Source organism: Scyliorhinus canicula, chromosome 5 (genome assembly GCF_902713615.1).
Source record: "Scyliorhinus canicula chromosome 5, sScyCan1.1, whole genome shotgun sequence".
Classification (NCBI taxonomy): domain Eukaryota; kingdom Metazoa; phylum Chordata; class Chondrichthyes; order Carcharhiniformes; family Scyliorhinidae; genus Scyliorhinus; species Scyliorhinus canicula.
Genome location: NC_052150.1, coordinates 221,757,947 through 221,785,919, shown reverse-complemented (window position 1 = coordinate 221,785,919; position 27,973 = coordinate 221,757,947). Strand labels below are relative to the sequence as shown.

At 46.2% G+C, this 27,973-nt stretch overlaps 1 protein-coding gene across 3 annotated transcripts in view; it reads left to right on the top strand.

The window, feature by feature from the left end:
• ctdspla (CTD (carboxy-terminal domain, RNA polymerase II, polypeptide A) small phosphatase-like a) overlaps positions 1 to 27,973 on the top strand; it is a 217,444-nt gene that overhangs the window by 174,826 nt on the left and 14,645 nt on the right. For all 3 annotated transcript variants that reach the window (XM_038798573.1, XM_038798571.1, XM_038798572.1), the window contains 3 exons: positions 8,315 to 8,371; positions 15,841 to 15,933; positions 23,249 to 23,434. In XM_038798573.1, coding sequence (XP_038654501.1) covers positions 8,315 to 8,371; positions 15,841 to 15,933; positions 23,249 to 23,434 — 336 coding nt within the window. The remainder of the gene's footprint in view (positions 1 to 8,314; positions 8,372 to 15,840; positions 15,934 to 23,248; positions 23,435 to 27,973) is intronic.

Sequence of the window (27,973 nt, the reverse complement as noted above, 5' to 3'; positions counted from 1 at the left end):
ACTTCACTAGGTTCTCTATCTCCCTCCTGTACACTGACCCATAATCCAACCTAACTGATAAACAGGCCAACAAGCTGAACAACATTCTCCTGCTCCTGGGCTCCATGTTAAGTGATGAATGGTAGAATCAATGTTCAAACCTCAAAGGTAGTTGGTATTTGCAGGAGCCGATGGTTTAGGAGATAAAAATGTGGATTTGGCTTCTGCAGAGACGCATTAATTACCTGAATACCGCTCATTTCAGGTTTCTAAAGCTGTGTGGTCTTCAGCACAGTGTCATTCCCAAAACAGCATGTCAGAGACTGGTAACACGCATGCATAGATGTATTTAAGAGAAGGCTCTGTTGATTCCAGACCATTACTGCCCTTTGGGTAAAAAGTTTTTTTCCTCACATCCCCCCTTAACCCCTTTCCCCTCACCTTGATCTTGTTTCCCCTCATGACAGACCCTTCAATGAAGGGGGAACAGCTGCTCCCCACCCATCCTGTCCATGCCCCTCATAATCTTATATACCTCGATCAGGTCGCACCTCAGTCTTATCTACTCCAGGGAAAACAACCCAACATATCCAACCATTCTTCATAACGTATGTGTGCCATCCCAGGCAACATCCTGGTGAATTTCATCTGCACCCGCTCCAGTGAAATCACATCCTGCCTATAATGTGGTGACCAGAACTACACATGTTCTATACAACTCCAACATGACCTCCCTGTTTTTGTAATCTATGCCCCGATTGATAAAGGCCCATATGCCTTTTTCACCACCCAATTAACATGCCCTTCCGCCTTCAAGAGATCTCTGAATAAACAGGCCACGGTCCTTTTGTTCCTCAGAACTTCCCAGTGTCACAAGGAATTCTTCCTTGTCAAATTACTCCTTCCAAAGTGTATCACCTCACATTTTTCTGCTACTGCTACTTTTCTGCCCATTTGACCATCCCGTCTGTATCTTCTTGTAGCCTAAGACACTTAACTTCACTGTGAACCACCCGGCCAATCTTTGTGTGATCCACAAACCTACTGATCCTACCTCCCACAAAGTCATCTATGCCGTTTATATAAATGACGAATAATAGGGGACCCAGCACAGATCCCTGTGGTACGCCACTGGTCACTGGCTTCCAGTCGCTAAAGCAGCCGTCTGTCGTCACCCTCTGTCTCCTATAACTAAGCCAATTTTGAATCCACCTTATCAAATTACCCTGTATCCCATGTGCAGTTGCCTTCTTTATAAGTCTCCCATGTGGGACCTTGTCAAAAGACTTTGCTGAAGAACCAAAGAAGCAAAGGCCTTGATCTTCTATACTCGAGGGAATACAAGCCCTGTCCAAGCAATCCACCCTCATCGTTTTTTTAAAAAAGTTATATTTATTGAGGTTTTACATTTTAACAACGGAACAAAACCACAGGAATGGTACAGCACCACAAGAAAATGTAACCGCTCAACATACATGAATGCAGCGGGGAACATGAGAACAGCAATATAACTGGGTCAATACAATCATTAGACATTGCTTTTTACCTCTAAAAGCCCCACCAAAGTAGAAGGGAGAAACAGAATAAGGCCATGAAAACATGATAAAATGATGCACAGCTTCCCACGTGTGATTGCTTATAATTGCCACGAGAGTTCAGGGTAATTTTTCTGTGCCATGTTCAGGTGCACACCAATATATACCTCCCTCCACTCCAGCAGTGCCAGAGGCAGCACTCACACACCGCCACCTCCTCTCCTCGGATACCAGACCCAGCTGTTCCCCTGCAGGAGCCATCACAGAGTCAGTATCCCCACCCACAAAAAAACACCAAAATTTGTAAGAAGCCCAGTTCTAATGGGATGTTACATAAATACCACACAGCACAACATAACCACAGCCTCAGACCCAGTACTGAACCAACATCATTCCGTACAGTTATTCAGGGAGGACCAGCAGCCATACATTCTGATTATGATCAGGGCCGTCAATGCCTCCCAACAAAAGGGACAGAAAGCTACCTGGGATGGATCTTAGGATAACAAAGGGTCAGGACCCAGCCATGGGTCTGTATTCCCCTGGCGCATGCCCACCATCGTTGATGAAAAATAAAAATAAAAACTTGGATTAGATTTGTTTATCGTCACGTGTACCGAGGAACAGTGAAAAGTATTTTTCTGCGAGCAGCTCAACAGATCATTAAGTAATTGGGAAGAAAAGGGAATAAAAGAAAATACAAAATAGGGCAACACAAGGTATACAATATAACTACATAAGCACCGGCATCGGATGAAGCATACAGGGGTGTAGTGTTAATGAGGTCAGTCCATAAGAGGGTCATTTCGGAGTCTGGTAACAGCGGGGAAGAAGCTGTTTTTGAGTCTGTTGTGCGTGTTCTCAGACTTCTGTATCTCCTGCCCGATGGAAGAGTGAGTTGGAAGGGTGATCAATCAAATAAGAAGCATCCCGACCACAAGGGGAGCATCAGGCCATCAACCGAAATGCAGGACTCAGCTCAACCCCAGCCCCCTGTGCATAGAAGTCCCCACTCGATGTCTCTGTCTCTGATAAGTGCCTTCGAGGAGGGACATTCCAAGCTCCAGGGGACAACAGGATGCCAACCACAACACCGGACCTGGCCCAGCCCAGCCCAGCACACTCTGACACAAAAATCAGCTCCCCCAGGATGTCCAGCACATGCCAAAGCTTATACCCCAGCCGGTCCTGCACCACCTCAGCCACACCCAGGGCAGTACACCTCCCCCACTGAACAGCACACAGCTCACCCAGATGAAGAGGGAAGGAAAAAACACCCAAGTTCAATAAATCAATTGAGGATTAACCAAACCACCTCGGCGTGCGCCACCACTCATTACCGAAGAACACCGACCTCCAGCAAAAGTGGAAAGGAACCCAGCTTCCATGATCTGCCCGGGCCATCGACAGAGATAGACACGGATTCTTGCATTGAAAATAACAAAAACCCCAAATAAAAACCCAATTCGGTTAGCTCTTAATGGGCGGCAATCCTCAATTTCAATGAGGACTTAACTAACTCGATCATCCAATTCCACCCCCACCAACTACCCTGCCCTGGCTCCACTCATCTTCATTATAAACGAGATTAGGAGTGTCAAAAAGCACTTCCCTCCCTTAACCACATGGATTATAATACATACTGGCAAAAAGGAGTAAAACTGTGCACAAAACACATTTCACATAATCGATTTTTGCTGGAACAGGATAACTGGCGATACTCGTCCTTGTGCTCACATCTCATCCGGCCTTGGTAGGAGAAAAGACAACAATAATCAACAAGATAATCACAAAGGAATGATGTCCAGAATTATAGAAGAATTGCAGGTTAATGGCACTATCTGTGTTGCTTGAGAAAGCCAACAGCAAGGCAGGGTCAATGAGCACGCCTCAGGATCTTCCAAGGAGTCCAATGAACGAAGCGCTTCAATGCTGCTGCTCCAGAGCCCAAGCAACCCACAGCCATAGACCCCGGCTGGGGGTGGGAGGAGGGGCGACGATTCCAGGCCTCTGGGATTGGACACTCTGTACCCAATCGAACCTGCTCCACCTAGCCTCCAAATCAAGATTACTAAAGCATGGCAGCCATTTTTCAAGCTCAATTGGGAACTCTTCTCCAATTTCTTGCCAAGGACCGGGCTCGTTGAAACACTTGCTTAGTCCCTACCTCCTGAACCCATCAGCATACCATGCAGCAGGATTTCTACATCTCAAAGATAGGCTCTTACCAGGGAATGTGCTTTTCCAAATGCAAGAACTTTCATGCCCCTCTACATTCTCCGAATTTACGAATACCTCGTAAATCTTCAAAGTGAGCTCCAAAGACCTGGACCACAGAGCCGGGACCTTCATCCAGAACAATATTCCCAGTGGCGGCCATCATCCGGATACACACAGCACTGCCAAGGCAAAGTCCCGCTTAGCAGTAACGGTGCCACTGCCAGCCGGGCCACCACGGTCAAACGAGGACTTTGAATAATTTATCTCTGCTCCTCTTCCCAATACACCAATCTGGTGAGTCTGCACTGCAATGCCTCCAAACCACCAGGAGTAGGATCAGCCAACATGGGATGGCCCTGCCATATTGCAGACAGTGGTACCCCTCATCTGACGGTGAATAGCAGCATACCATGTGATACCACTATCACAAGACACCTTTCTGCATCATTTTCACCTTGGCCATTAGATTTCCTCCTTTCCCATTTAGTTTCTTTCTGCCAGCTGCCACGGTAAGAGAGAATTCTTGGACTGAGTGCATTAACACTGAGCTGATGCTGCTACTTAATGAAATGAGTTACAAGCTTAATGAGAGAGATAGTTCACAACATAGCAAGAATTGCTCAATTCCATTACGTTGTGCAGAATTCACCAACTCAACCTGACATTTTTGTGAATGGAATCTGGAGGCAGTACTCAGGGTAGTGTCCTAGGCCCGACCATCTTCAGCTGCTTCATCAATGACCTCCCTTCCGTCATAAGGTCAGAAGTGGGGATGTTTGCAGCAGATGATAATGTTCAGCACCTATCGCAACTCCTCACATAATGAAGCAGTCCATGTCCAAATGCAGCAAGACCTGGACAATATCCAGGCTGGGCTGACAAGAAACTCGGGCTATTGCAGGCTGACTGCAAAGTCTTTCTTTTAAGCTCAGAGCTGCTATTGTGATGTGAAAATCCTGCAGGAATAGCTGTTTCCCAGCAATGTGCCCTGGAGTCGGCGTACTGCTGTTCATGTGTGGGCGCACTCACCTGGTTATTCTGTCATAGCAGCAGTTTGTGGCCAGACACTGTCGTAACCACATAATCTGCACTTTGGAAAATTATAAATATTTGGTCAGTCTGTGTTTGCTGAACAGTTCGGCACAGATGTACCGATGCGTGCGATCATACATGTGAAAATTGATCCAAAGTTCAATTTCTACAGTTTGAACTTTTTGAAATGAGGTAAAAGAACTGTGAAGTTAAATTTTAGCAGAGAGTGCAGCATGAAACCTGCCATTCGACCCAACTGGCCGCTTGTACTCCACGGGAAGCTCCTCCTACTTAACCTAACCCTATCAAAATACCCTTCTAATCCTGTCTCTCTCATGAACTAGTTTCCCTTGACAAAAGACAAATACAGCACAAGAACAGGCCCTTCGGCCCGCCAAGCCTGTACCGGGCATGATACAACCCTTAACCAAAATCCTCAGCACTTCCTTGTGCCATATCCCTCTATACCCATCCTATCCATGTATTTATCAACGCCGTTCAAAAGGCATCTATGCCATTCCCCCATGGAATAAAAAGTTTTGCATTCCAGTCATTTACTGGGTTTTTAAAAAAAAAAATTTATTTGGAATTCCTAATTAGATATATTTAGTGTCGATCTTATTTTAGGGCCGCACTTCCCCTGCAAGTGGAAACATCTCTCTGTTCAGCCTGTTGAGCCTCTTTATACCGTTTAAAGACTAAACATTATACGGGATTCTGCTTTCCTCCTTCCTGTCGTCCCCACCCTCAGAGTCCCACTGGATCACAGGTTTTATTCAGTTCGCTTGGCAGCCCATGGAAGGTTGTACATTCAAACACCTTTATGATTTGAGTTTATGAACTAGGCTGATTGTCCAGTGCAGTACTGTGGGAGTAAAACCCGGCTGACGAGCTAAACCCAGGCTAAACTCGGAGGAACCTGTGTAACTACACAGCACTTCTTCCAGTTAGTAACCAAGGATGGAATTAAGATGCACATTGCCATAATTTTATTGAATGGTGGAGCAGGCTCCATAACCCGAGTGGCCTTGTTCCTGTGTTCCTAATTTGTTGCCCAGCCTTAGTTGTTCTGAGAAGTTGGTGGTAGGCAGTAGCAGCGGATATTAGAGTTTTTAAAAGGATGATAACAAAACTGAGAGGTCGTAATGATCAGGGAAGATTGAAGAGGCTGTGGCTCTGAGACAAGAGAAAGCTGGAGTGACCGTTATCAATTTGAAAGGGTTTGATAGTGTCGACCTAGGAAGATGTTTCCAGTTGTGGAGAGGCCATTTTGTAGCCAAGAGTAAATCCAATAGTGAATTCAGGAAAAGCTTTGACCAGAGAGTGCCTACAATGTGGATCTTACGTTGGAGTAATTGAGGCAAATAGCAGAATGCATTTAAGGAGAAGCTAGATAAACACCTAAGAAAGGACAAATAGCAGGATATGCTGATAGGGCTGAATGAGATAGGGTAGGAGGTGGCTCATGGTGGAGCATAACCATCATGGATCAGTTTGGTCAAGGAAAAATGTTGTGGTGGACCTTTCTAAAACTCTAGTTTGGACACAACTGGGGCACGGTGTCCGATTCTGGGCACTACACCTGAGGAGCAATGTAAAACTTTTAGAAAGTAAGCAGATTAAAATTACGGAATGGTTCCGGGGATGAGAGACTTAGTTAGCTGGGGTTATTCTCCTTTGGGAACATTAAGAGAAGATTTGATAGATGTACTCAAGATCGGGCAGCACGGTGACGCAGTGGTTAGATTTCATAGAATATACAGTGCTGAAGGAGGCCATTTGGCCCATCAGGTCGACACTGGCCCTTGGAAAGTGCACCCTACTTAAATCCACGCCTCCACCCTACCCCAGTAACCTCACCTAACCATTTTGGACATTAAGGGCAATTTAGCATGGCCAATCCACCTAACCTGCCCATCTTTGGACAGGGGAGGAAACCAGAGCACCCGGACGAAACCCACACAAACACGGGGAGAGCATGCAGACTCGTACAGACAGTCACCCAAGCCGGGAATCGAACCTGGGACCCTAGTGATGTGAAGCAACATTTCTAACTACTGTGCCGCCCTGCTTGTTAGCACTGCTGCCTCACGGCGCTGAGGTCCCAGGTTCGATCCCGGCTCTGGGTCACTGTCCGTGTAGAGTTTACACATTCTCCCCATGTTTGCGTGGGTTTCGCCCCCACAACCCAAAGATGTGCAGGGTAGGTGGATTGGCCACGCTAAATTGCCCCTTAATTGGAAAAAATAAATTGGGTACTCGAAAATTATTTTTTAAAAAGTGGTGCTCAAGATCAAGAGGGGTTCTGGGCAGAGTAGATGGAGAGAAATTCATATTGGCAAGCGGGTCGAGAACCAGGGCACGCAGATTTAAAATGATCGGCAAAAGAATCAACGGTAATATAGAACATAGAACAGTACAGCACAGAACAGGCCCTTCGGCCCTCGATGTTGTGCCGAGCAATGATCACCCCACTCAAGTCAACGCATCCATCCTATACCCGTAACCCAACAACCCCCCCCCCCCAACCTTACTTTTTAGGACACTACGGGCAATTTAGCATGGCCAATCCACCTAACCCGCACATCTTTGGACTGTGGGAGGAAACCGGAGCACCCGGAGGAAACCCACGCACACACGGGGAGGACGTGCAGACTCCACACAGACAGTGACCCAGCCGGGAATCGAACCTGGGACCCTGGAGCTGTGAAGCATTTATGCTAACCGCCATGCTACCGTGTTGCCCACAACACGAATAATATGAAGAAAAATCTTTTACTAAGAATAGTCAGGATCAGAATTGACTGCCCGAGAGTGAGGGAGGCAGACCCAATTTGGACTTCCAAATGGAAATTGAAGAGAAATAATTAGAAGACTGGGGGGAAATGACAAGGGAATGGGACTAAATGGATTACTTTTGCAGAGAGCTGGCATGGGGTGGTTAGGCCAAATAACCTTCTCCTTTGTAGTATCCGTTCTATGAATATTTGATTCTAAATGACCTGTTCAGAGCTGTACATTCCACAATATTGGGCCTGGAAGGGGTGGTTGAGGCACTCTTGTTCCTGATTGGTCAGCACTGAACATGGTAGTAGGGGAAGACGAATGTGGTTGGCCTTGGGATCCTCCTGTCATTGAACATTCATCTGCTTGCACTCACTGCTCCTCCAGTGTCAGAGCGTGCAGCAAATAGGGGCAGAATCACACACTGGGCCATGAAGTGCACGGTAATAGCCTATCTGAGAGGAAACGGGCTTACATTAGCTTGGATATTTATCTGTTGCCAGATGAAATGCAAGCATCAAACATGCACAGTGAACAAGTGGAAAACATTTTAAAAAATCCCTGGTTTTAATATTTCCACGTGGAAAACGATAGGAAACTATCACTGATGCTCAAGCACGTCATTTCTCAGATGTAATAATAATGTCTGTTGGATAAAAGAGTTTACTGCTGAACAGACTTCTTAAATTGTACATGTTTGCAGTGAAAGAATTAGAATTTGCATATTTAATAATGTATAATGACTGCCTTTTGTTTGTTTACAGCCTATTAACAATGCTGATTTCATTGTTCCTGTTGAAATAGATGGGACTGTTCACCAGGTAAGAAATCCATTGTAAATGATGCATCCATAATTATAGAAAAGGGCTCCAGTTCAGAGGGATGATGGTTGCACGTTGGGTCAAGCTGGCATTGTATTGAAAAGCCAAGCTGTAAACACAAGTTGAGTGATGCAGAAGTGGCCTTGTAGAGTTGCAAGTGAGCACTGTATTGATGGGGGTACAAAGGATTCAGATATGAAATGAAATAGCTAAGAGTGAGGTGAAGGCCCATGTTTGTGCAATTTCTTTAATGTAAAATGCAGGTGGCTCGCATCCAGTAGGCAATTGCTGAGAAAATGGCAGAATTGTGCAAGCTGTATTTGAGAGGCCGAACACTGCATAGCAGACAAGTGTATTTGCTGGTGTCATGTGTATGGCTGTAAGGGTCTCTCCCCCACTACCACTGCCAGGGATAACACCTCTGCTTCATAACTGACAATCAGGCTATAATTAAACTCACCAAATATGCACATGGTTCAGTACTCAGGCAAGCACACTTACTATTTGGGTTTAGATCAGCAACAATGTGCATTTATCTAGCACTTTTGACATGGTAAAACATCCCATGGAGTTTCACGAGAGCACGAGCAGGTAAAACATCAATACTGACCTACAAAAAGATAATTAACTTAGAGGAGCTTGCTCAAAGAAGCTGGTTTTAAGAAACACCTTTAAAGGAAGAAAGGTATAGAGGTGGAGGGGCTTAAGTGAGGAAAATCCAAAGTTTGGGAAGCAGCTGAAGCCATGGCCTCCAGTGGGGGAGCAAATAAAATCAGAGGGTGCAATTTAGGGGGATGCTGAATGATATTGTAAAATAATATTCATTACTGAGGGTACACAATTGACTCTGGGCAAAGGAGTTAATGTATAATTATCACTGCCCGTGCAAAGAAAACTGATAGCGTGATCTCTCCAGACTTGGCTTTTGTTGAATTGGTTTTCCAGTTCGAGCAAGTTATTTGGAATTTTTACCTTATATTTCGTTATCATTTGTTATGAAGTTGATTGTGGTTGTTGTGATAGAAGGGTCGATTTTTACAACCGAGCTGGAGCATGACAGTGGGGGGGCCCCAGCACATTGTAATGGCGAGGACTGGGGCATGACAGTGGGGGGGCCCAGCACATTGTAATGGCGAGGACTGGGGCATGACAGTGGGGGGGCCCAGCACATTGTAATGGCGAGGACTGGGGCATGACAGTGGGGGGGCCCCAGCACATTGTAATGGCGAGGACTGGGGCATTAGAGTGGGGGGCCCCAGCACATTGTAATGGGGAGGACTGGGACATGACAATGGGGGGGGGGGGCCCAGCACATTGTAATGGTGAGGACTTGGGCATGACAGTGGGGGGCCCCAGCACATTGTAATGGCGAGGACTGGGGCATTAGAGTGGGGGGCCCCAGCACATTGTAATGGCGAGGACTGGATCATTAGAGTGGGGGCCCAGCACATTGTAATGTCGAGGACTGGGGCATGACAGTGGGGGGCCCCAGCACATTGTAATGGCGAGGACTGGGGCATTAGAGTGGGGGGACCCAGCACATTGTAATGGCGAGGACTGGGGCATGACAGTGGGGGGGCCCTAGCACATTGTAATGGCGAGGACTGGGGCATTAGAGTGGGGGGGGGGCCCTAGCACATTGTAATGGGGAGGACTGGGACATGACAATTGGGGGGGGGGGCCTAGCACATTGTAGTGGGGGGGGCCCTAGCACATTGTAATGGGGAGGACTGGGACATGACAATGGGGGGGGGGGTCTAGCACATTGTAATGGCGAGGACTGGGGCATTAGAGTGGGGGGCCCCAGCACATTGTAATGGCGAGGACTGGGGCATTAGAGTGGGGGCCCCAGCACATTGTAATGGCGAGGACTGGGGCATGACAGTGGGGGCCCTAGCACAATGTAATGGCGAGGACTGGGGCATGACAGTGGGGGGACCCAGCACATTGTAATGGCGAGGACTGGGGCATGACAGTGGGGGGCCCAGCACATTGTAATGGCGAGGACTGGGACATTAGAGTGGGGGGCCCCAGCACATTGTAATGGCGAGGACTGGGGCATGACAGTGGGGGGACCCAGCACATTGTAATGGCGAGGACTGGGGCATGACAGTGGGGGGACCCAGCACATTGTAATGGCGAGGACTGGGGCATGACAGTGGGGGGACCCAGCACATTGAAATGGCGAGGACTGGGGCATGACAGTGGGGGGACCCAGCACATTGTAATGGCGAGGACTGGGGCTTTAGACTGGGGGACCCAGCACATTGTAATGGCGAGGACTGGGGCATGACAGTGGGGGGCCCAGCACATTGTAATGGCGAGGACTGGGACATTAGAGTGGGGGGCCCCAGCACATTGTAATGGCGAGGACTGGGGCATGACAGTGGGGGGACCCAGCACATTGAAATGGCGAGGACTGGGGCATGACAGTGGGGGGCCCCAGCACATTGTAATGGCGAGGACTGGGGCATGACAGTGGGGGGACCCAGCACATTGAAATGGCGAGGACTGGGGCATGACAGTGGGGGGACCCAGCACATTGTAATGGCGAGGACTGGGGCATGACAGTGGGGGGACCCAGCACATTGTAATGGCGAGGACTGGGGCATGACAGTGGGGGGACCCAGCACATTGAAATGGCGAGGACTGGGGCATGACAGTGGGGGGACCCAGCACATTGTAATGGCGAGGACTGGGGCTTTAGACTGGGGGACCCAGCACATTGTAATGGCGAGGACTGGGGCATGACAGTGGGGGGCCCAGCACATTGTAATGGCGAGGACTGGGACATTAGAGTGGGGGCCCAGCACATTGTAATGGCGAGGACTGGGACATTAGAGTGGGGGCCCAGCACATTGTAATGGCGAGGACTCAGATATTTGTTGTCAGTGGAATATCTGTTTGAAAGTGGTGGGAATAACAAAGAGGTTGTGAGCAGGATTTTGGGGATCTGAGGGAACTGACACCAGGATACGGTAAAATGGAAAGGAGAGAGTGATGAGAGTTGTGGGAGGAGGAAGCAGGGTTTCCTTGTGCTACTCAGAGGAGCTCTCCTATCCCACCTGGCCCACAAACTAAATACACACATATTCTCTTCTACTTGCCTTGGCTGCTGTCCCTGGCAAGGGCCTGGCAGCTTCTGGCAAGTATCTCTCTTCCCTTCCTCTCACTCTCTCGCTCTCTCTCTCACCACCACCACCACCACACCCCCCCCCCCGGGCCTCACCAGATATATTTTACACCCTCTGAACATTTCATTCATACAATGGAGTAGTGTGTGACCTGAAGTTATTCTATAATAATCGTTATCCTTTTGCAAAATTAAAGAGTTCAGGTTGAACCTGATTTTAAAATGCAACAAAACACATTCGCTGGACAGAGCTACATGTGCAAAGTTGGTGACTCTACTGCTATGTGCTCAAGTAGAAATTGGAGGTCTGGTGCCTGACAGAATAGTGCAGAAGGTTCTGAAATCAGTGCTTCTCTGCTGAGTCTCTGCTCCAGGCCAGCAGCGTGGGTTCAATTCCCGTTCCAGCCTCCCGAGCAGGCACTGGAATGTGGCGACTAGGGGCTTTTCTCAGTAACTTCATTTGAAGCCTACTCGTGACAATAAGCAATTTTCATTTCATTTTTTTCATGTCACTTGGGCTTAATTGTCGCACCGACCAATGGGAATCAAGACCTCTGCTGTCTCGGTCTCGGTTTCTAATGGTTTATAACACAAAGCTTTGCAAACACACTTGTGTGTACAAGTTTGTATTCACATTGCTTATCTCATTCATTTGAATGTTCTCCATTTGTGGTAGACGCCATAAATATTGGCACAATTTTAAAGCCATAAAACAAATTACTGTTGAGGTATAAAAGGAAAACGATATCTCTGAAATCACATCTCACTGGATAAAAAGAAATGTGAAAAGGGCTATGTTTACGTTATGTTCCGTACACAATGTTGGGTGTTGCTTCAGTTTGGATCCAGTCTGTGCTATCCTTTTTGGAAAGGGATGTGATGTGACCAAATGTTCCAGACCCTTACACTGATGTCTTTGACATTGAGCAAAGAAATTCACCTGGTTTTGTTTAAACAAATGAGGTCAAGGTGAAATAAGATGGTTTGGATGAGAATATCCTTCAGCCTTAACATCTTAAATGTCAATCCTGCTATTTTCCTATTGCAGAATCTACCTGTTTCTTAAATTAACTCCATGTCTTTGCCTCAACGATCTTTTCTTCCAGCTGTGTAAAGAACACATCTATCTGTCGGGGCGGCACGGTAGCACAGTGGTTAGCACTGTGGCTTCACAGCTCTTGGGGCCCAGGTTCGATTCCCGGCTTGGGTCACTGTCTGAGTGGAGTCTGCACGTTCTCCCTGTGTCTGCGTGGCTTTCCTCTGGGTACTCCAGTTTCCTCCCACAAGTCCGGAAATGAAATGAAATAAAAATCGCTTATTGTCACGAGTAGGCTTCAATGAAGTTACTGTGAAAAGCCCCTAGTCGCCACATTCCGGCGCCTGTCTGGGGAGGCTGGTACGGGAATCGAACCGTGCTGCTGGTCTGCTTTAAAAGCCAGCGATTTAGCCCGGTGAGCTAAACCAGCGCCTAGCTAAACCAACCCCAGCACTAAATAAGTGCTGTTAGATGAATTGGGCATTCTGAATTCTGCCTCAATGTATCTGAACAGGCGCCGGAATGTGGCGACCAGGGGCTTTTCACCGTAACTTCATTGCAGTGTTAATGTAAGCCTACTTGTGACGTTAAAGATTATTATTATTATTTGAAATGTACCCTTCACAACCTACCTTCAACTTACCCTGTCCCAAGTATTGTTCAGCTTTATATGCATCTCCATAAAGTCCCCTCTGACTTGTTTCTATGAACTTACCAGATTGTTCCGTGATGTATGAACTCTGCGAGAGGGCACATATCTATTTCAACCCATGAACTAGGTTTTTCCTGACTGGACGGTTTCTGTACTGTGCCAGTTCACAATGTTGGCAGCTAAGGGAAGTTGGTGTGGAATTTCCTGCAGCCATCTCACGAGGGGAATTCCTAGGAGTTAAAACAAAATGTCCAGCTCCTTTATTAAAGCAGTTAGTCAACTAACAACGGCAGATGGGATTAAATTCACATGACTGCTATTGAAATGGAGAGGAGGAACATTTTTCCTATTTCTAAACTGAAGAGGATCTGAGTATTTAAACTACCAAGTTTTGAGCGAGGTTATGGAAGGATATTATTTAAGTTCTTTAAATGTAGCAAGTCACTAATACCATGGCAATTAACTTGTAATTAAATTCAAGTGTGAATATCTTAATTTACAAAGCCCTCTGCTGTGTCACATCTTCCGACCTGGATGATCTCCAAACAAGTGTCCTAGACTTGGTTACCTGAGTCTTGATTTGCGGCTTGTAGCTAGCTTTCCCGTACCAGCCTCCCCGGACAGGCGCCGGAATGTGGCGACTAGGGGCTTTTCACAGTAACTTCATTGAAGCCTACTCGTGGCAATAAGCGATTTTCATTTCATTTCTCTGCACTTCCATCAGTGGTCCACCTTTCAATCACAAGTGCTGATACCCTCTTCCTCAAATCACACTACCCTGTCACTTCATTCAAAAGCTTCATTCTTCCTTTTTTGCTCATTCATTGTTCCTTTTTGCCCCCTTTCTCATTAATGGCCTTGAGATTTGGTTTTCCATGGAAATGCGATGCTAAGAAGCGTTATTATTGAGACTTTTGATTTCAACACACAGGCATTGATTGACCACTCTTCCTGGGTTCTCCATCCTTTGGGAGTCTAGAGATCAGCAACTGAGCTTAGCCCTCTCTTCATCTGATGTTCGCACACATGAATTTCCAGCAGATGTTAGCAGATAATGTTCAGAACTTGGAATGCTGGCCACTTCTCCCTCAGAAGCAGCTCTTGACCGCCGCTTCACATGCGATCAGCCAATTCAGTATAGACTAAGGATTGAGCCAGTGATCGCCCTGGTCTGTGTGCCATACCCTTTCAGAATGAAAAAGGGAAACAAAGTGCAGAATGCTGAGTACCGCAGTAAAAATAATTATCCCATTCATCCCTACCTACAGGACTGATGTGTGTCTTAACTCATTTACCCTCCTTAGCTCTGTAACCACAATCCCGTTAACACAAATACATCAGTTCCAGTTCTGAAATTTTCAATTGACGCCCCCCCCCCCCCCCACCCACCCACCCACCCATCAACAGCCTATGCGTTCCAAGTTTCCACTACCTTCAATGTGATGGTTGACTTCCTGATATTGCCCCATCCAAGAATAACCTAACTTCAATTTTAAGGCAATGCCCACTTGTATATTGTGTCTATCAGTCTGGGGTGCAAGACTGAATCTATGCATGGTTTAAAGCATTACACTGGTGATACCGAGGACATTGGGGCCTCCCGGCGCTGGACAATGTCTCCCATCGAAGGATGTATAATCAGACTGGGACCTGGTTCAAGTAATCCAGGATAGGCTGTGTAGCTTCTGGTTGGCCTATTCTTGATTGCTTGCACTAGGGGGCAGTCACAGTACACAGAATGCGCCTGAAGACAGAGGGATTGCGTCCGAATTAATGATGTGAAGTAAATTAAGTTTTCAGAAGTTATATTTTACTTTCCCTCCAAGGGGAGAAACGGAAACTATTTACAAACGGGAGAAAACTACTCACTCCTGTTACTTTACTAGAAATGACCAAATGTTATAAAGTGGATTGATGCTGATTGTTCACCCTGTATGGGGAAGTTTCTTCCAGTTTCTGTACCTCAGTTAAAAATCTCACTGATACAGATTATTCGTCTTGTTGCTGTTTGTGAGATCTTGCTATGTACAAATTCCCTACATTACAGCAGTAGCTACACTTCAAAAATAATATGACTGTACAACGCTAAAGGGCATACTGAGGTTGTAATAAACAGCCTTTGAACTAAAGTTTGGTAAATGATTACCACTTCGTCTACCGGAGTATATTGAACTAGAAAGAGTGCCACAATCTTTAATCACCTTTCTGGGTTCAGTGTTTCTTTTGAAGCTCCTGGGGAGACTTGTATATCAGACAAGATTCACCAGAATGTTGCCTGGGATGGAATATTTAAGTTATAAATGTTTATAAAACTTGTACGTTATAGAAGACCTTTGGATTTGCTTTTCTGTGAGCAACTAATCTCTCCTCATACTCTTTGCTTCTCTCATTTCCTTTCTCATTACCCCTCCAAACTCTCTCTCTTCTGCCTGAAACTCCCTCTTATTATCGACATCCGTCAAACTCTTTCAGCTTCACATTGCTTTTTTATGCTTCATCTTGCTCTCTGTTTTGAGAGACATTTAGGCAAGTAGGCAAGAACACGTTTGGAAGAACATCTAGTATTATTTGTTGAAACTTTTGCAATAGATGGAAAAGACCAAATTTGTTTGTTGCGGCCTTAACTCCAGTGTTGCCTATATTCGCAGGTTTACGTATTGAAAAGGCCGCACGTCGACCTATTTCTGCAAAAGATGGGGCAACTCTTCGAATGTGTTCTCTTTACAGCCAGTCTAGCCAAGGTAAACATTGAACATTACAGAACTATTGTAACCATCTCTTTGCATTTGTATGAAGCAGTGTCTCTGGTGAAATAAAAGGTTTGTTAGCATATGTATGTATTTTGTAAAAAGAAATTGCAACGTTAATTTGCTGTTTTAACCTTTTTTTTCCACTTGTTTGTTTCTATTCTTGTTGTGTGTGTGTTTTCTTTTCTCACTGTTGTCTGATGCCTAGAGCACGGGTAAGTTCTTCCTCCCCTCCCCACACCCCCACGCATGGCAATACGACTATTTGGGTCCTTGACTTGGCCCATTTGGCATTTTCAAGAGCCTTGTGTGTTGCCATGGCTGCACTAGAAGTAGTGGATGTCTTTTTTTAGCAAGCATCTGTTCATAGCCATGCAATTAGTTCCCCCAACAGTTCAGTTCTCTAGAATTACTGAAGTGCAGAGGAAGGCACAATTGCTTAGTGCAGTTTGTAGCTGCAAATCCCACGCAATGTGAGAAACATTCGTGCTTCCCAATTCCCCTCTTCCCATATCCTGCTTGTACTTTAAACATGTTCACAGATCCAGAGCTGCCTTCAACACACTCTTTCTGGTATTATGGTGCCAGAGGACTGGAGAATTGCTCATAAAAAGGTAACCCCAGAACCTGCAGGCCAATCAGTTTTAACTTTGGTGCTAGGGAAGCTTCTAGAAACAGTAATTAAGGGCAAAATAGATAGTCACACGGACGAACGCGGTGTAATTGAGGAAGGCCGCCATGGATTTATTAAGGGAACATCATGCTTAACCAACTTGCTGAGAGTTTTTTTTTGAGACGGTGACACTGCGTGCTGGTTGATGAGGGCAATATTTTTGATGTGTGGTTAGCACTGCTGCCTCAGGGCGCCGAGGCCCTTGGTTCGATCCCGGCCCCGGGTCATTGTCCGTGTGGAGTTTGCACATTCTCCCCGTGTCTACGTGGGTCTCACCCCCACAAACCAAAGATGTGCAGGGTAGGTGAGTTGGCCACGCTAAATTGCCCCTTAATTGGAAAAACTTTTTATAAAATAATTTGGTTTTTTTTATGTGATATACATGAACTTCCAAAAGTCATTTGACACGATTCCGCTCAATAAGAGTTGTGAACAAAGTGAAATAAAAGGGACAAGAGCAATATGGAAACAAAATTGACTGAGTGACAGGAAACAGTGAGTAGTGGTTGATCAATTTTTTTCAGACTGGAAAAAGGTCTCTAGTGGAGTTTCCCAGGGTCTTGGTACATTTCCAACTGATCCGAATCTTGGATCTGAAACTTGGATCTGAAACTTGGAAGTATTGTGAACTATAAGGAAAACAGCATAGAACTTCAGGAGCACGTGGTCAGGTTGGTGGGATGGGCAAACAGGTGGCGGATGAAGTTCAATGTGGCTTTATTAATAGAGCATAGAGTGCAAGAGCAAGGAGGTTATGCAGAACGTGCATACAATGTTAGTTTGGCCAGGTTGGCGGCATTACATTCAGCTCCTGGTCCTATACTTGATAAAGATGTGAAGACATCGGAGAGCTTGCAGAACCTATTCACGAGAATGGTTCCAGTGATGAATAGATTGGAGAAGAGAAGACTTGAGAGGAGATTTGATCAGAAATAGGCAACATCATGAGGGATCTGGACAGAGTAGACAAGGAGAAGTGGTTCTGATGCTCCCCCTTTGGCCGTAGCAGAAACTTGCTACTCTCTTTGTGTGCATCGGACCATCTGAGCTTTAGCTTGTGCCATTCTCACCAGCTTGTGTTCGAGGGCCTGGAACTAGGAGTATAAATATAAGATGGTCACTGATCTTAGGGCAGCACGGTAGCATTGTGGATAGCACAATTGCTTCACAGCTCCAGGGTCCCAAGTTCGATTTCGACTTGGGTCACTGTCTGTGCGGAGTCTACACATCCTCCCCGTGTGTGCGTGGGTTTCCTCCGGGTACTCCGGTTTCCTCCCATAGTCACAAAGATGTGCAGGTTAGGTGGATTGGCCATGATAAATTGCCCTTAGTGTCCAAAATTCTATGATTAACCTAGGACAATAGTTCGGCACAACATCGTGGGCCAAAGGGCCTGTTCTGTGCTGTATTTCTCTATCTATAATCCAGTCGGAATTTGGGAGAAGGTTTTTCTTCCAGCCTGAGAATGATTAGAATGTGGAATTCACCATCACAAGGAGTAGTTGACATGAATAGTATGGATGCATTTTTTAAAAATGATTTTATTAAAGATTTAACATTTTATACAAAATTACAAACAATAACCCTTCGACCAGATGCAAATAACCAGAACCCAAAAAACAACCCTTGTACCAAGGAACAACACCCCCTCCTCCCAAACAGCTAACAATGACCAACTGTCTGAAATACAATATAAGCGGCCGCCTCATCTCCTGTTGAACACTCCAACCAACGTGGTGTATTTGACCTTCACGAAGTGCGCAAGTTCCATCAAGAAACCTAACCACGCCAAAGCACTCATTCCTAGCCTCCAGCCCAGCAGAATCTGCCTCCGCACCACCAACAAGGCGAAGGCAAAGTCATCCGCACCCGTCCGCAGCTCTGGCTCATCTGAACCTCCCAGAAGCAGCCACCAGAGGGCAGGGCTCCAGCTCAATACTTAAGCTCGCCGACATAGTGTTAAAAACAAAAATCCACCAATTTAGAACAGGGCCAGAACATTGTGTTATGCTTGGTCTCTCTCAAACAGCGCTCACACCTGTCTTTCAACCCCTCAAAAACCGACTCAACCTAGCTCAAAAGACTACCTTGAGCTGTATCAGACTCAGACTTGCACACGATGACGTAGTGTTCACCCTCTGCAGCACTGTGGCGTGGTGCAATGTCAACAATCTCTCCCTCAACATCAGCAAAACTAAAGAGCTGGTCATTGACTTCAGTAAGCAAAGTACCGTATATGCCCTGTCTGCATCAGTGGCATTGAGGTGGAGATGGTTAAGAGCTTCAAATTTCTAGGTATGCACATCATCATAACCCTGTCCTGGTCCACCCACGTCGACGCTACGACCAAGAAAGCACAACCACAGGGCCTATACGTCTTCAGGAGACTAAGGAAATTTGGCATGTCCACGTTGATTCTTACCAATTTTTACAGATGCACATAGAAAGCATCCTATCTGGCTGCATCACAGCCTGCCTCCCATCCATTGACTCTGTCTACACCTCCCGCTGCCTTGGGAAATAATCTTTATTATTGTCATAAGTAGGCTTACATTAACACTCCAAAGAAGTTACTGCAAAAACCCCCTAGTCGCCACACTCTGGCGCCTGTTCGGTTACACTGAGGGAGAATTCAGAATGTCCATTTCAACTGAGAAGCACATCTTTCGGGACTTGTGGGAGGAAACCGCAGCACCTGGAGGAAGCCCACGCAGACACGGGGAGAAAGTGCAGACTCCACACAGACAGAGACCCAAGCCGGGAATTCAACCTGGGACCCCGGAGCTGTGAAGCAACAGTGATAACCACTGTGCTACCTTGCTTCCCGCATGTGCTGCCACATTTGACGATACCCTAAACTCCACCTCCCCCCAACAATCACACACTACGCATTCAAGGCCCTCAACGCAATGGCTAACGGCTCAATCGCCAGCGCAAATAACAGAGGAGACATCGGACATCCCAGTCCATGTCAACCCACCTGCTTTACCATCCCCCATGACCCTGGCTCCATGAGAAATCCCTCCCGGGGTGGCACGGTGATGCAGTGGTTAGCACCACTGCCTCATGGCGCCGAGGACCCGGATTCGATCCTAGCCCTGGGTCACTGTCCATGTGGAGTTTGCACATTCACCCCTTGTCTGCGTGGGTCTCACCCCCACAACCTTAAAGAAACGATGTGCCGCATAGATGAATTAGCCACGCTAAGTTACCCCTTAATTGAAAAAAAAAAGAATTGGATACTCTTTAAAAAAAAACTAATAAGAGATATCCTCCACCAATCTCCCAAGAAAAAGAACAAAGACATAACACAATATATTGCAATATTTGCAATCAACCTGTCACATACACAATCCCACCAGCCCTCCTCAGGCAAGTCCCAGTCCTTTATCCTTGATGAGGCCGTCGCCTGCTCCCTGCTCCAGCGTGTCAAAGTAGTGATCCTTCGAGTCCTTTGTGGCTCTCAATCCCTGTGGGTACACTACCCCGAACTGCACACCCTTGTTGTACAAGTGCCGCCTTTGTCTTATTTTAAAAAAAAATTTAGAGTACCCAATTCATTTTTTCCAATTAAGGGGGCAATTTAGCGTGTTCAATCCACCTACCTTGCACATCTTTCGGTTGTGGGGGCGAAACCCACGCAAACACGGGGAGAATGTGCAAACTCCACACGGACAGTGACCCAGAGCCGGGATCGAACCTGGGACCTCGGCGCCATAAGGCAGCAGTGCTAACCCACTGCACCACCATGCTGCCCTGCCTTTGTCTTATTAAAGGCTGCCTGCTGCTTCGTCAGCTCGGTGCCAGTGTCCGATAAATGCGCACCATGTACCCAACCTTGTCAATGTGCTGATACCTCTTGGCCCACTCCAGGATCCGCTTCTTTCTCTGAAAACTGTGAATGTGAGCGAGCGAATTATCACTGGCCGTGGTGGCTCATGGCCATGGCTTCTGCAGCAGTGCCTGGTGAGCCCCATCCAACCCCCCTCCCCACATCCACCAGCATCTACTCTAACATGATGGGTGAGGCCACATCCGCCATCTTTCCTCCCCTAGATTCCTTTGTCGGGCTACCAGCCAGGGGTTTCTTTCCTGTAGCCTTTTTCACCGAGACTTCTGACATTCCCCTGTCAACTATCCGTTATCCACGTCAACTGCTGGGTTGGAACATAAACCTCTTTCGAAACCAGGCAAACGGCCATCAAGTTACAAGGACCCCAGCAGGAGCCACGTTTTGGGCAACTGCTCTGTCATGTTGTCACCGGACATCGATCACATAGATGCATTTAAGGGAAACTAGATAAGGATTTGATCAAGAACGAAGTAGACTATTATGTTGACAGTGTGTGTGAGGTAGGGTTGGAGAAGGTATGCAGCATAAACCCCAGCAGAGGCCATTTGATCTGAAAGGTCTGTTTCTTTGCTGTAACTTGTGTGTAAGGTGAACCACCGTCATTGTCATCCTATTGAGAGTGGGGTCACTGTTCACAGGTGCTGTGTTCATATGTCTATATGTAAGCTGTTTTCCTCATGCCCGTGGCAAAGTAATGTTGCAATATTGTAGTATTGGTTGGGCTTGGAGACAGTAGAGCGAAGATTCACTAAATTGGTTCCTGAAATGAAAGGGATGTCCTATGAAAGGTTGAGTAAATTGGGCCTGTCCTCTGGACTTTTGAAGAACGAGAGCTGGTCTCATTGAAACATACAAGATTCGAAAGGGGCTTCACAGGGTATATACTGGTTGGAGAATCTCAATCCCAAGGGCTTAGCCTCAGGATATCGAGAAGTTTCTACACTCAGGTCTGTGAATCTTTGGATGCTCCATTGTTGAGCATATTCAAGGCTGAGGCAGACAGATTTTTGATCTCTCAGTAAACCAAGGGCCGAAGGAAATGGGAGTTGCAGCAAAAGGCTGGCCATGATTGTATAAAATGGTGGAGGAGGCTCGAGCACTGTTTGATCTGTTCTTGCTCCTAATTCTTATGTTCTTCATTTACCCTGTCTCCTCTGAGTTTCTCACCCTTTCATCGACACTGCAACATGTTTTGTTTCTAACCCACCTGTGAACTAGCATTTGGAAAGTCCCAAAACACGTTTCAGAGGGAGGGAAGTGGAAAATGAGTATTCTCGCATGGAACAAATGCTGTGGATTTAATAAGCTGACCGCAGTCTCTGGTCCTGCTTGAACCATTTTTCTCCCTAGTCTCATTCATTTCAGTAAAGGAGGAGAAAGCAAGCAGGATCCTAGGTGTGGGAGAAGTGTTCTGTACTGTACACAGTGAATAGTCATCCTGAAAATTCACAGGAGGCATGATTTGAACATGCAAACACTGGCACAATTTGCCATGTAGGATGCTCTGATTGTTCACTCCACTAGGAGTCAGTGTTGACCTTGATATAGAGGTTGGCAGCACAGAATTCTGCTGTTCAGATAGCTGAGAAATTTTATGATCACTGATTTTAAGCTGCCTGTATTATCAGAAGAGATCAGCTGCAATTCAACTATTTGATGATTGCGGTGTTTTTTTACAATAGTGAAGACCTTACTGTCAGCTCGTTTTCTTCAAGGCAGAAGAAAAGATGATGATATAAAGGGGGATAAATACATAAAATCTGGTGCAAGAAAAAATGAATCGTCTCACTCCAGCTTGAGTCCCCGCTCAGATATTCTACCAGCTATTAATGCCATTGGTTCCTGCTCCTTAAAGGAATTTTAAAATTATGAGGGGCATAGACAGGGTGGATAGTAAGAGGCTTTTTCCCAGGGTAGAGGGGTCAATTACTAGGCGGCAGAGGTTTAAGGTGCAAGAGGCAAGGTTTAGAGGAGATGTATGTTTTTTACACAGAGGGTAGTAGGTGCCTGGAACTCGCTGCCGGTGGAGATGGTGGAAGCAGGAACAATAGTGACATTTAAGGGGCATCTTGACAAATACATGAATAGGATGGGAATAGTGGGATACAGACCCAGGAAGTGTAGAAGATTTTAGTTTAGACGGGCAGCATGGTCGGCGCAGGCTTGGAGGGCCGAAGGGCCTGTTCCTGTGCTGTACTTTTCTTTGTTCTTTGTTTGAAAAGTAAGGAGGAAAGATTGGAGCTTTCAAACAACCAACACAGACATGGTGGCAGAATGGCCTCCATCTGTGCTGTAGGCCCTCCAATTCACTGCAAAATTAAAAGTCAGGGCAGGTACTCTTACTTTCTTAGCATTAACCCTCGGTGTCCCTCTCAATCCGGCTCCCATTTGAAAGTATTAGCTGATAGCTGCTTTTGGGAGAGTAGATAAAGTGGATTTTATTTCATTTCTAACCCTGCACAAGGCTTGTGAATTTGATGGAAGGATGTTGTTTCATAAAGGAAAATGGAGCGTTTAGGTTCTATTTTGTGTCAACCTTGCGTAAGCCTGTCAACCCATTTAACAATCGGACCAGTTAGGACGTTAAAGCTGATGATCGAGCAGTGTTTTTATTCAAAAGGAAACATTTTTTGACTATGCGCCCATATTTGACAGCAGGACAAGTTAACTACCCCTCCAATTAGAAATGGACTTGTAATGCAGGACCCCTTTTTTTATACCGTGATGTTTATTGTATGAGCAACCCGAGATCTAACCTGTTTTGTCTGTCCCTCCGTTTAAAGTATGCAGATCCCGTGGCAGACTTGCTGGATCGTTGGGGTGTGTTCAGGGCCAGGCTCTTCAGAGAATCGTGTGTTTTCCACAGAGGAAACTATGTGAAAGACCTCAGTCGGCTAGGGAGAGATTTGAGCAAAGTCATTATCGTGGATAACTCGCCGGCATCCTACATCTTCCATCCTGAAAACGCAGTGAGTATTTCATTCCATTCTTTTTTTTATTTTTTAAAAATATAAATTTAGAGTAACCCAATTCATTTTTTCCAATTAAGGGGCAATTTAGCGTGGCCAATCCCACCTACCCTGCACATCTTTGGGTTGTGGGAGCGAAACCCACGCAGACACAGGGAGAATGTGCAAATTCCACACGGACAGTGAACCAGAGCCGGGATTCGAACCTGGGACCTCGGCGCCGTGAGGCACCAGTGCTAACCGCTCCGCCACCGTGCTTTCATTCCATTCATAACCAAACACACATTTCTTAAGTAGTTTTTGTTTTGCAGAGGACTGAGTAAAACAAAAGAAAGCACAGACATAGAAAATAAGGAGCAAGAAGAGGCCATTCGGCCCTTTGAGCCGGTTCTAACATTCATAGCTGACCTTAGTTTTATTAAATTTAGAGTACCCAATAATTATTTTCCAATTAAGGGGCAATTTAGCGTGGCCAGTCCACCTACCCCGCACATCTTTGGGTTGTGGGGTTGCAACCCACGCAGACACGGGAAAGAATGGACCTTTTCTTAAAAATATTTTTATTACGGCCTTTATATGAACAGTAAATAGAAACCAACACAAGAGCAAGACATGGCTGACCTTTTTTATTCGTTCATGAGATTTGTGTGCTGACTGGGCCAGCATTTTTTGCCCATCCCTGAGGGTATTTCAGAGCCTGGAGCCACATGTAGACAAGATCGGGTAAGGACTGCAGATTTCCTTCCCAAAGGAACATTACTGAACCAGATGGGTCCTGGCCAACTGCCTCCCACCATGCAACCTCTTACTGCTTCTCTTCCCCCCCCCCCCCCCCAAATATCCTTTGATCACTTTAGCCCCAAGTACCAAATCTAACTCCTTCTTGATAACATACAATATTTTGGCCTCAACTGCTTTCTGTGATAGTGAGCGATGGCTGGGTGAAGACATTTCTCCTCATCCCAGTCCTAAATGGTTTACCCTGTACCCTAAGGCTGTGACCCCTGGTTCTGGGCTTCCCTGCCATCTGGAACATCGTTCCTACATCTACCCTGTCTTGTCTTGTTTTGTTAGAATTTTATAGGTTTGTATGAAATCCATTTCATTCTTCTGAACTCCAGCGGATACAATCCTAACCAACTCAATCTCTCCATATGTCAGTCCCACCATCCCAGGAATCAGTCTAGTAAACCTTTGCTGCACTCCCTCTACAGCAGGAACATCCTTCCTCAGAAAAGGGAGACTAAAACCAAAGAAGGACTGTATAAATAAGCCAGGGAACTACAAACTAGTGAGTCTCATGTCAGTGGTGGGGAAACCATTGGAGACAATTCTGAAGTAGAGAATCTATCTCCACTTGGAGAGGCAACGTTTGATCAGGGATAGTCAGCATGGCTTTGGCAGAGGGAGGTCATGCCTAACAAACTTGATTGAATTGTTTGACCATGTGACCAGGTGTGTACATGAGGGTAGTGCAGTTGATGTAGTTTATATGGACTTCACCAAAGCCTTTGACAAATCCTCTAGCTCTTTTTTCAAACTATGGTGTTACATTAACTAACGTCCAATCTGTAGGAACTGTTCCATAGAATCATAGAATTTACAGTTCAGAAGGAGGCCATTCGGCCCATCGAATCTGCACCGGCCCTTGGAAAGAGCACCCCATTTAAGCCCACACTTCCAACCTATCTTCCAACATCTTATGTGGGAGGCTTTCAAATGTCAGTTGAAAGGAATTCAGGACCGGCATGTTCCTGTGAGAAAGAAGGATAAATACGGCATATTTCTGGAATCTTGGATAACGAGAGATATTGTAGGCCTCGTCAATAAGAAAAAGGAGGCATTTGTCAGGGCTAGAACACTGGGAACAGACAAAGCCTCTGTGGAATATAAGGAAAGTAGGAAAGGGTCACGAAAAGTCATTGGCAAATAGGGTTAAGGAAAATCCCAAGGCTTTTTACACGTACATAAAAAGCAAGAGGGTAGCCAGGGAAAAGGTTGGCCCACTGAAGGACAGGGGAGGGAATCTATGTGTGGAGCCAGAGGAAATGGGCGAGGTACTAAATGAATACTTTGCATCAGTATTCACCAAAGAGAAAGAATTGGTGGATGTTGAGTCTGGAGAAGGGTGTGTAGATAGCCTGGGTCACATTGAGATCCAAAAAGTCAAGGTGTTGGGCGTCTTGAAAAATATTACGGTAGATAAGTCCCATGGGCCTGATGGGTTCTACCCCAGAATACTGAAGGAGGCAAGAGAGGGAATTGCTGAGGCCTTGACAGAAATCTTTGAATCCTCACTGTCTTCAGGTGATGTCCCCGGAGCACTGGAGAATAGCCAATGTTGTTCCTTTGTTTAAGAAGGGTAGCAAGGATAATCCAGGGAACTATAGGCCGGTGAGCCTTACATCAGTGGTAGGGAAATTACTGGAGAGAATTCTTCGAGACAGGATCTACTCCCATTTGGAAGCAAGTGGACGTATTAGCGAGAGACAGCACGGTTTTGTGAATGATGATGCAGGTAGGGCAGTGGATGTTATCTATATGGACTTCAGTAAGGCCTTTGACAAGGTCTCCCATGACAAAACTGGTACAAAAGGTGAAGTCACATGGGATCAGAGGTGAGCTGGGAAGATGGATACAGAACTGGCTAGGTCATAGAAGGCAGAGAGTAGCAATGGAAGGGTGGTTTTCTGATTGGAGGGCTGTGACTAGTGATGTTCCGCAGGGATCAGTGCTGTAACCTTTACTGTTCGTAGTATATATAAATGATTTGGAGGAAAATGTAACTGGTCTAATTGGTGAGTTTGCGGACGACACAAAGGTTGGTGGAATTGCGGATAGTGACGAGGACTGTCAGAGGATACAGCAGGATTTAAAACTTTTAGAGACTTGGGCGGAGAGATGGCAGATGGAGTTTAATCCGGACAAATGTGAGGTAATGCATTTTGGAAGGTCTAATACAGGTAGGGAATATACAGTGAATGGTAGAACCCTCAAGAGTATTGACAGTCAGAGAGATCTAGGTGTACAGGTCCACAGGTCACTGAAAGGGGTAACACAGGTGGAGAAGGTAGTCAAGAAGGCATACGGCATGCTTGCCTTCATTGGCCAGGGCATTGAGTATAAAAATTTAAAAATTGGCAAGCCATGTTGCAGCTGTATAGAACCTTAGTTAGGCCACACTTGGAGTATAGTGTTCAATTCTGGTCGCCACACTACCAGAAGGATGTGGAGGCTTCAGAGAGGGTGCAGAAGAGATTTACCAGAATGTTGCCTGGTATGCATTAGCTATGAGGAGAGGTTGAATAAACTCTGTTCTCACTTGAACGATGGAGGTTGAGGAGCGACCTGATAGAGGTCTATAAAATTATGAGGGGCATAGACTGGGTGGATAGTCAGAGGCTTTTCCCAGGGTAAAGGGGTCAATTACTCGGGGGCATAGGTTTAAGGTGCGAGGGGAAAGGTTTCGAGGAGATGTATGAGGCAAGTTTATTTACACAGAGGGTAGAGGGTACAGGGACGATAATGATGTTTATGGGGCATCTTGACAAACACATGAATAGGATGGGAATAGAGGGATACGGACCCCGGAAGTGTAGAAGATTTTAGTTGAGACGGGCAGCATGGTCGGCACAGGCTTGGAGGGCAGAAGGGCCTGTTCCTGTGCTGTACTTTTCTTTGTTTTATCTCCGTAACCTAGTAACCCCGCTTTGGTCACTAAGGTCAGTTTAGCATGGCCAATCCACGTGTACGTCTTTGGACTGTGGGAGGAAACCGGAGTATCCGGAGGAAACACACGCAGACACGGGGAGAACGTGCAGACTCCGCACAGACAGTGACCCAAGCCGCAAATTGAACCTGGGACCCTGGAGCTGTGAAAAATAAAATGAAAATTGCTCATTGTCACAAGTAGGCTTCGAATTAAGTTACTGTGAAAAGCCCCTAGTCGCCACATTCCGGCGCCTGTTCGGGGAGGCTGGTACAGGAATTGAACCGTGCTGCTGGCCTGCCTTGGTCTGCTTTCAAAGCCAACGATTTAGCTCAGTGAGCTAAACCAGCCCCTGGAAGGAAGTATGCTAACCACTGTGCTACCGTGCTGCCCACCATGGTAGCACAGTGGCTATAATCGAGAGAGTCTTGTAAGACAGCCACCAATACATCCATTATTTTTAGGGCCACTTCCTTAAGTACTCTGAGATGTAGATGATCAAGCCCTGGGGATTTATTCCCCTTCAATCCCATCAATTTCCCAAACACCATTAAACTCATTCTCCTTCAAGCTGAGTCCATGTCTCAGCAGAAACTCAGGGACATCCCGCAGGTACCCCACCTCCTCGCTGCAGGTCCAAAAGAGCATCATATTTTCGGCACGGATTTTAATCGCGTAACTCATTTCAGTCCATTTTTACCACTTAAGAGGTGAAACTTTCATTAAGATGGTGACAGTTTGTCATTTGTATCTAATCACGGTTGTAGTAATCCACGGGAGGCAGGAGTTCCGTCACCACACCAATATTTATTTACAATAACGATATTACA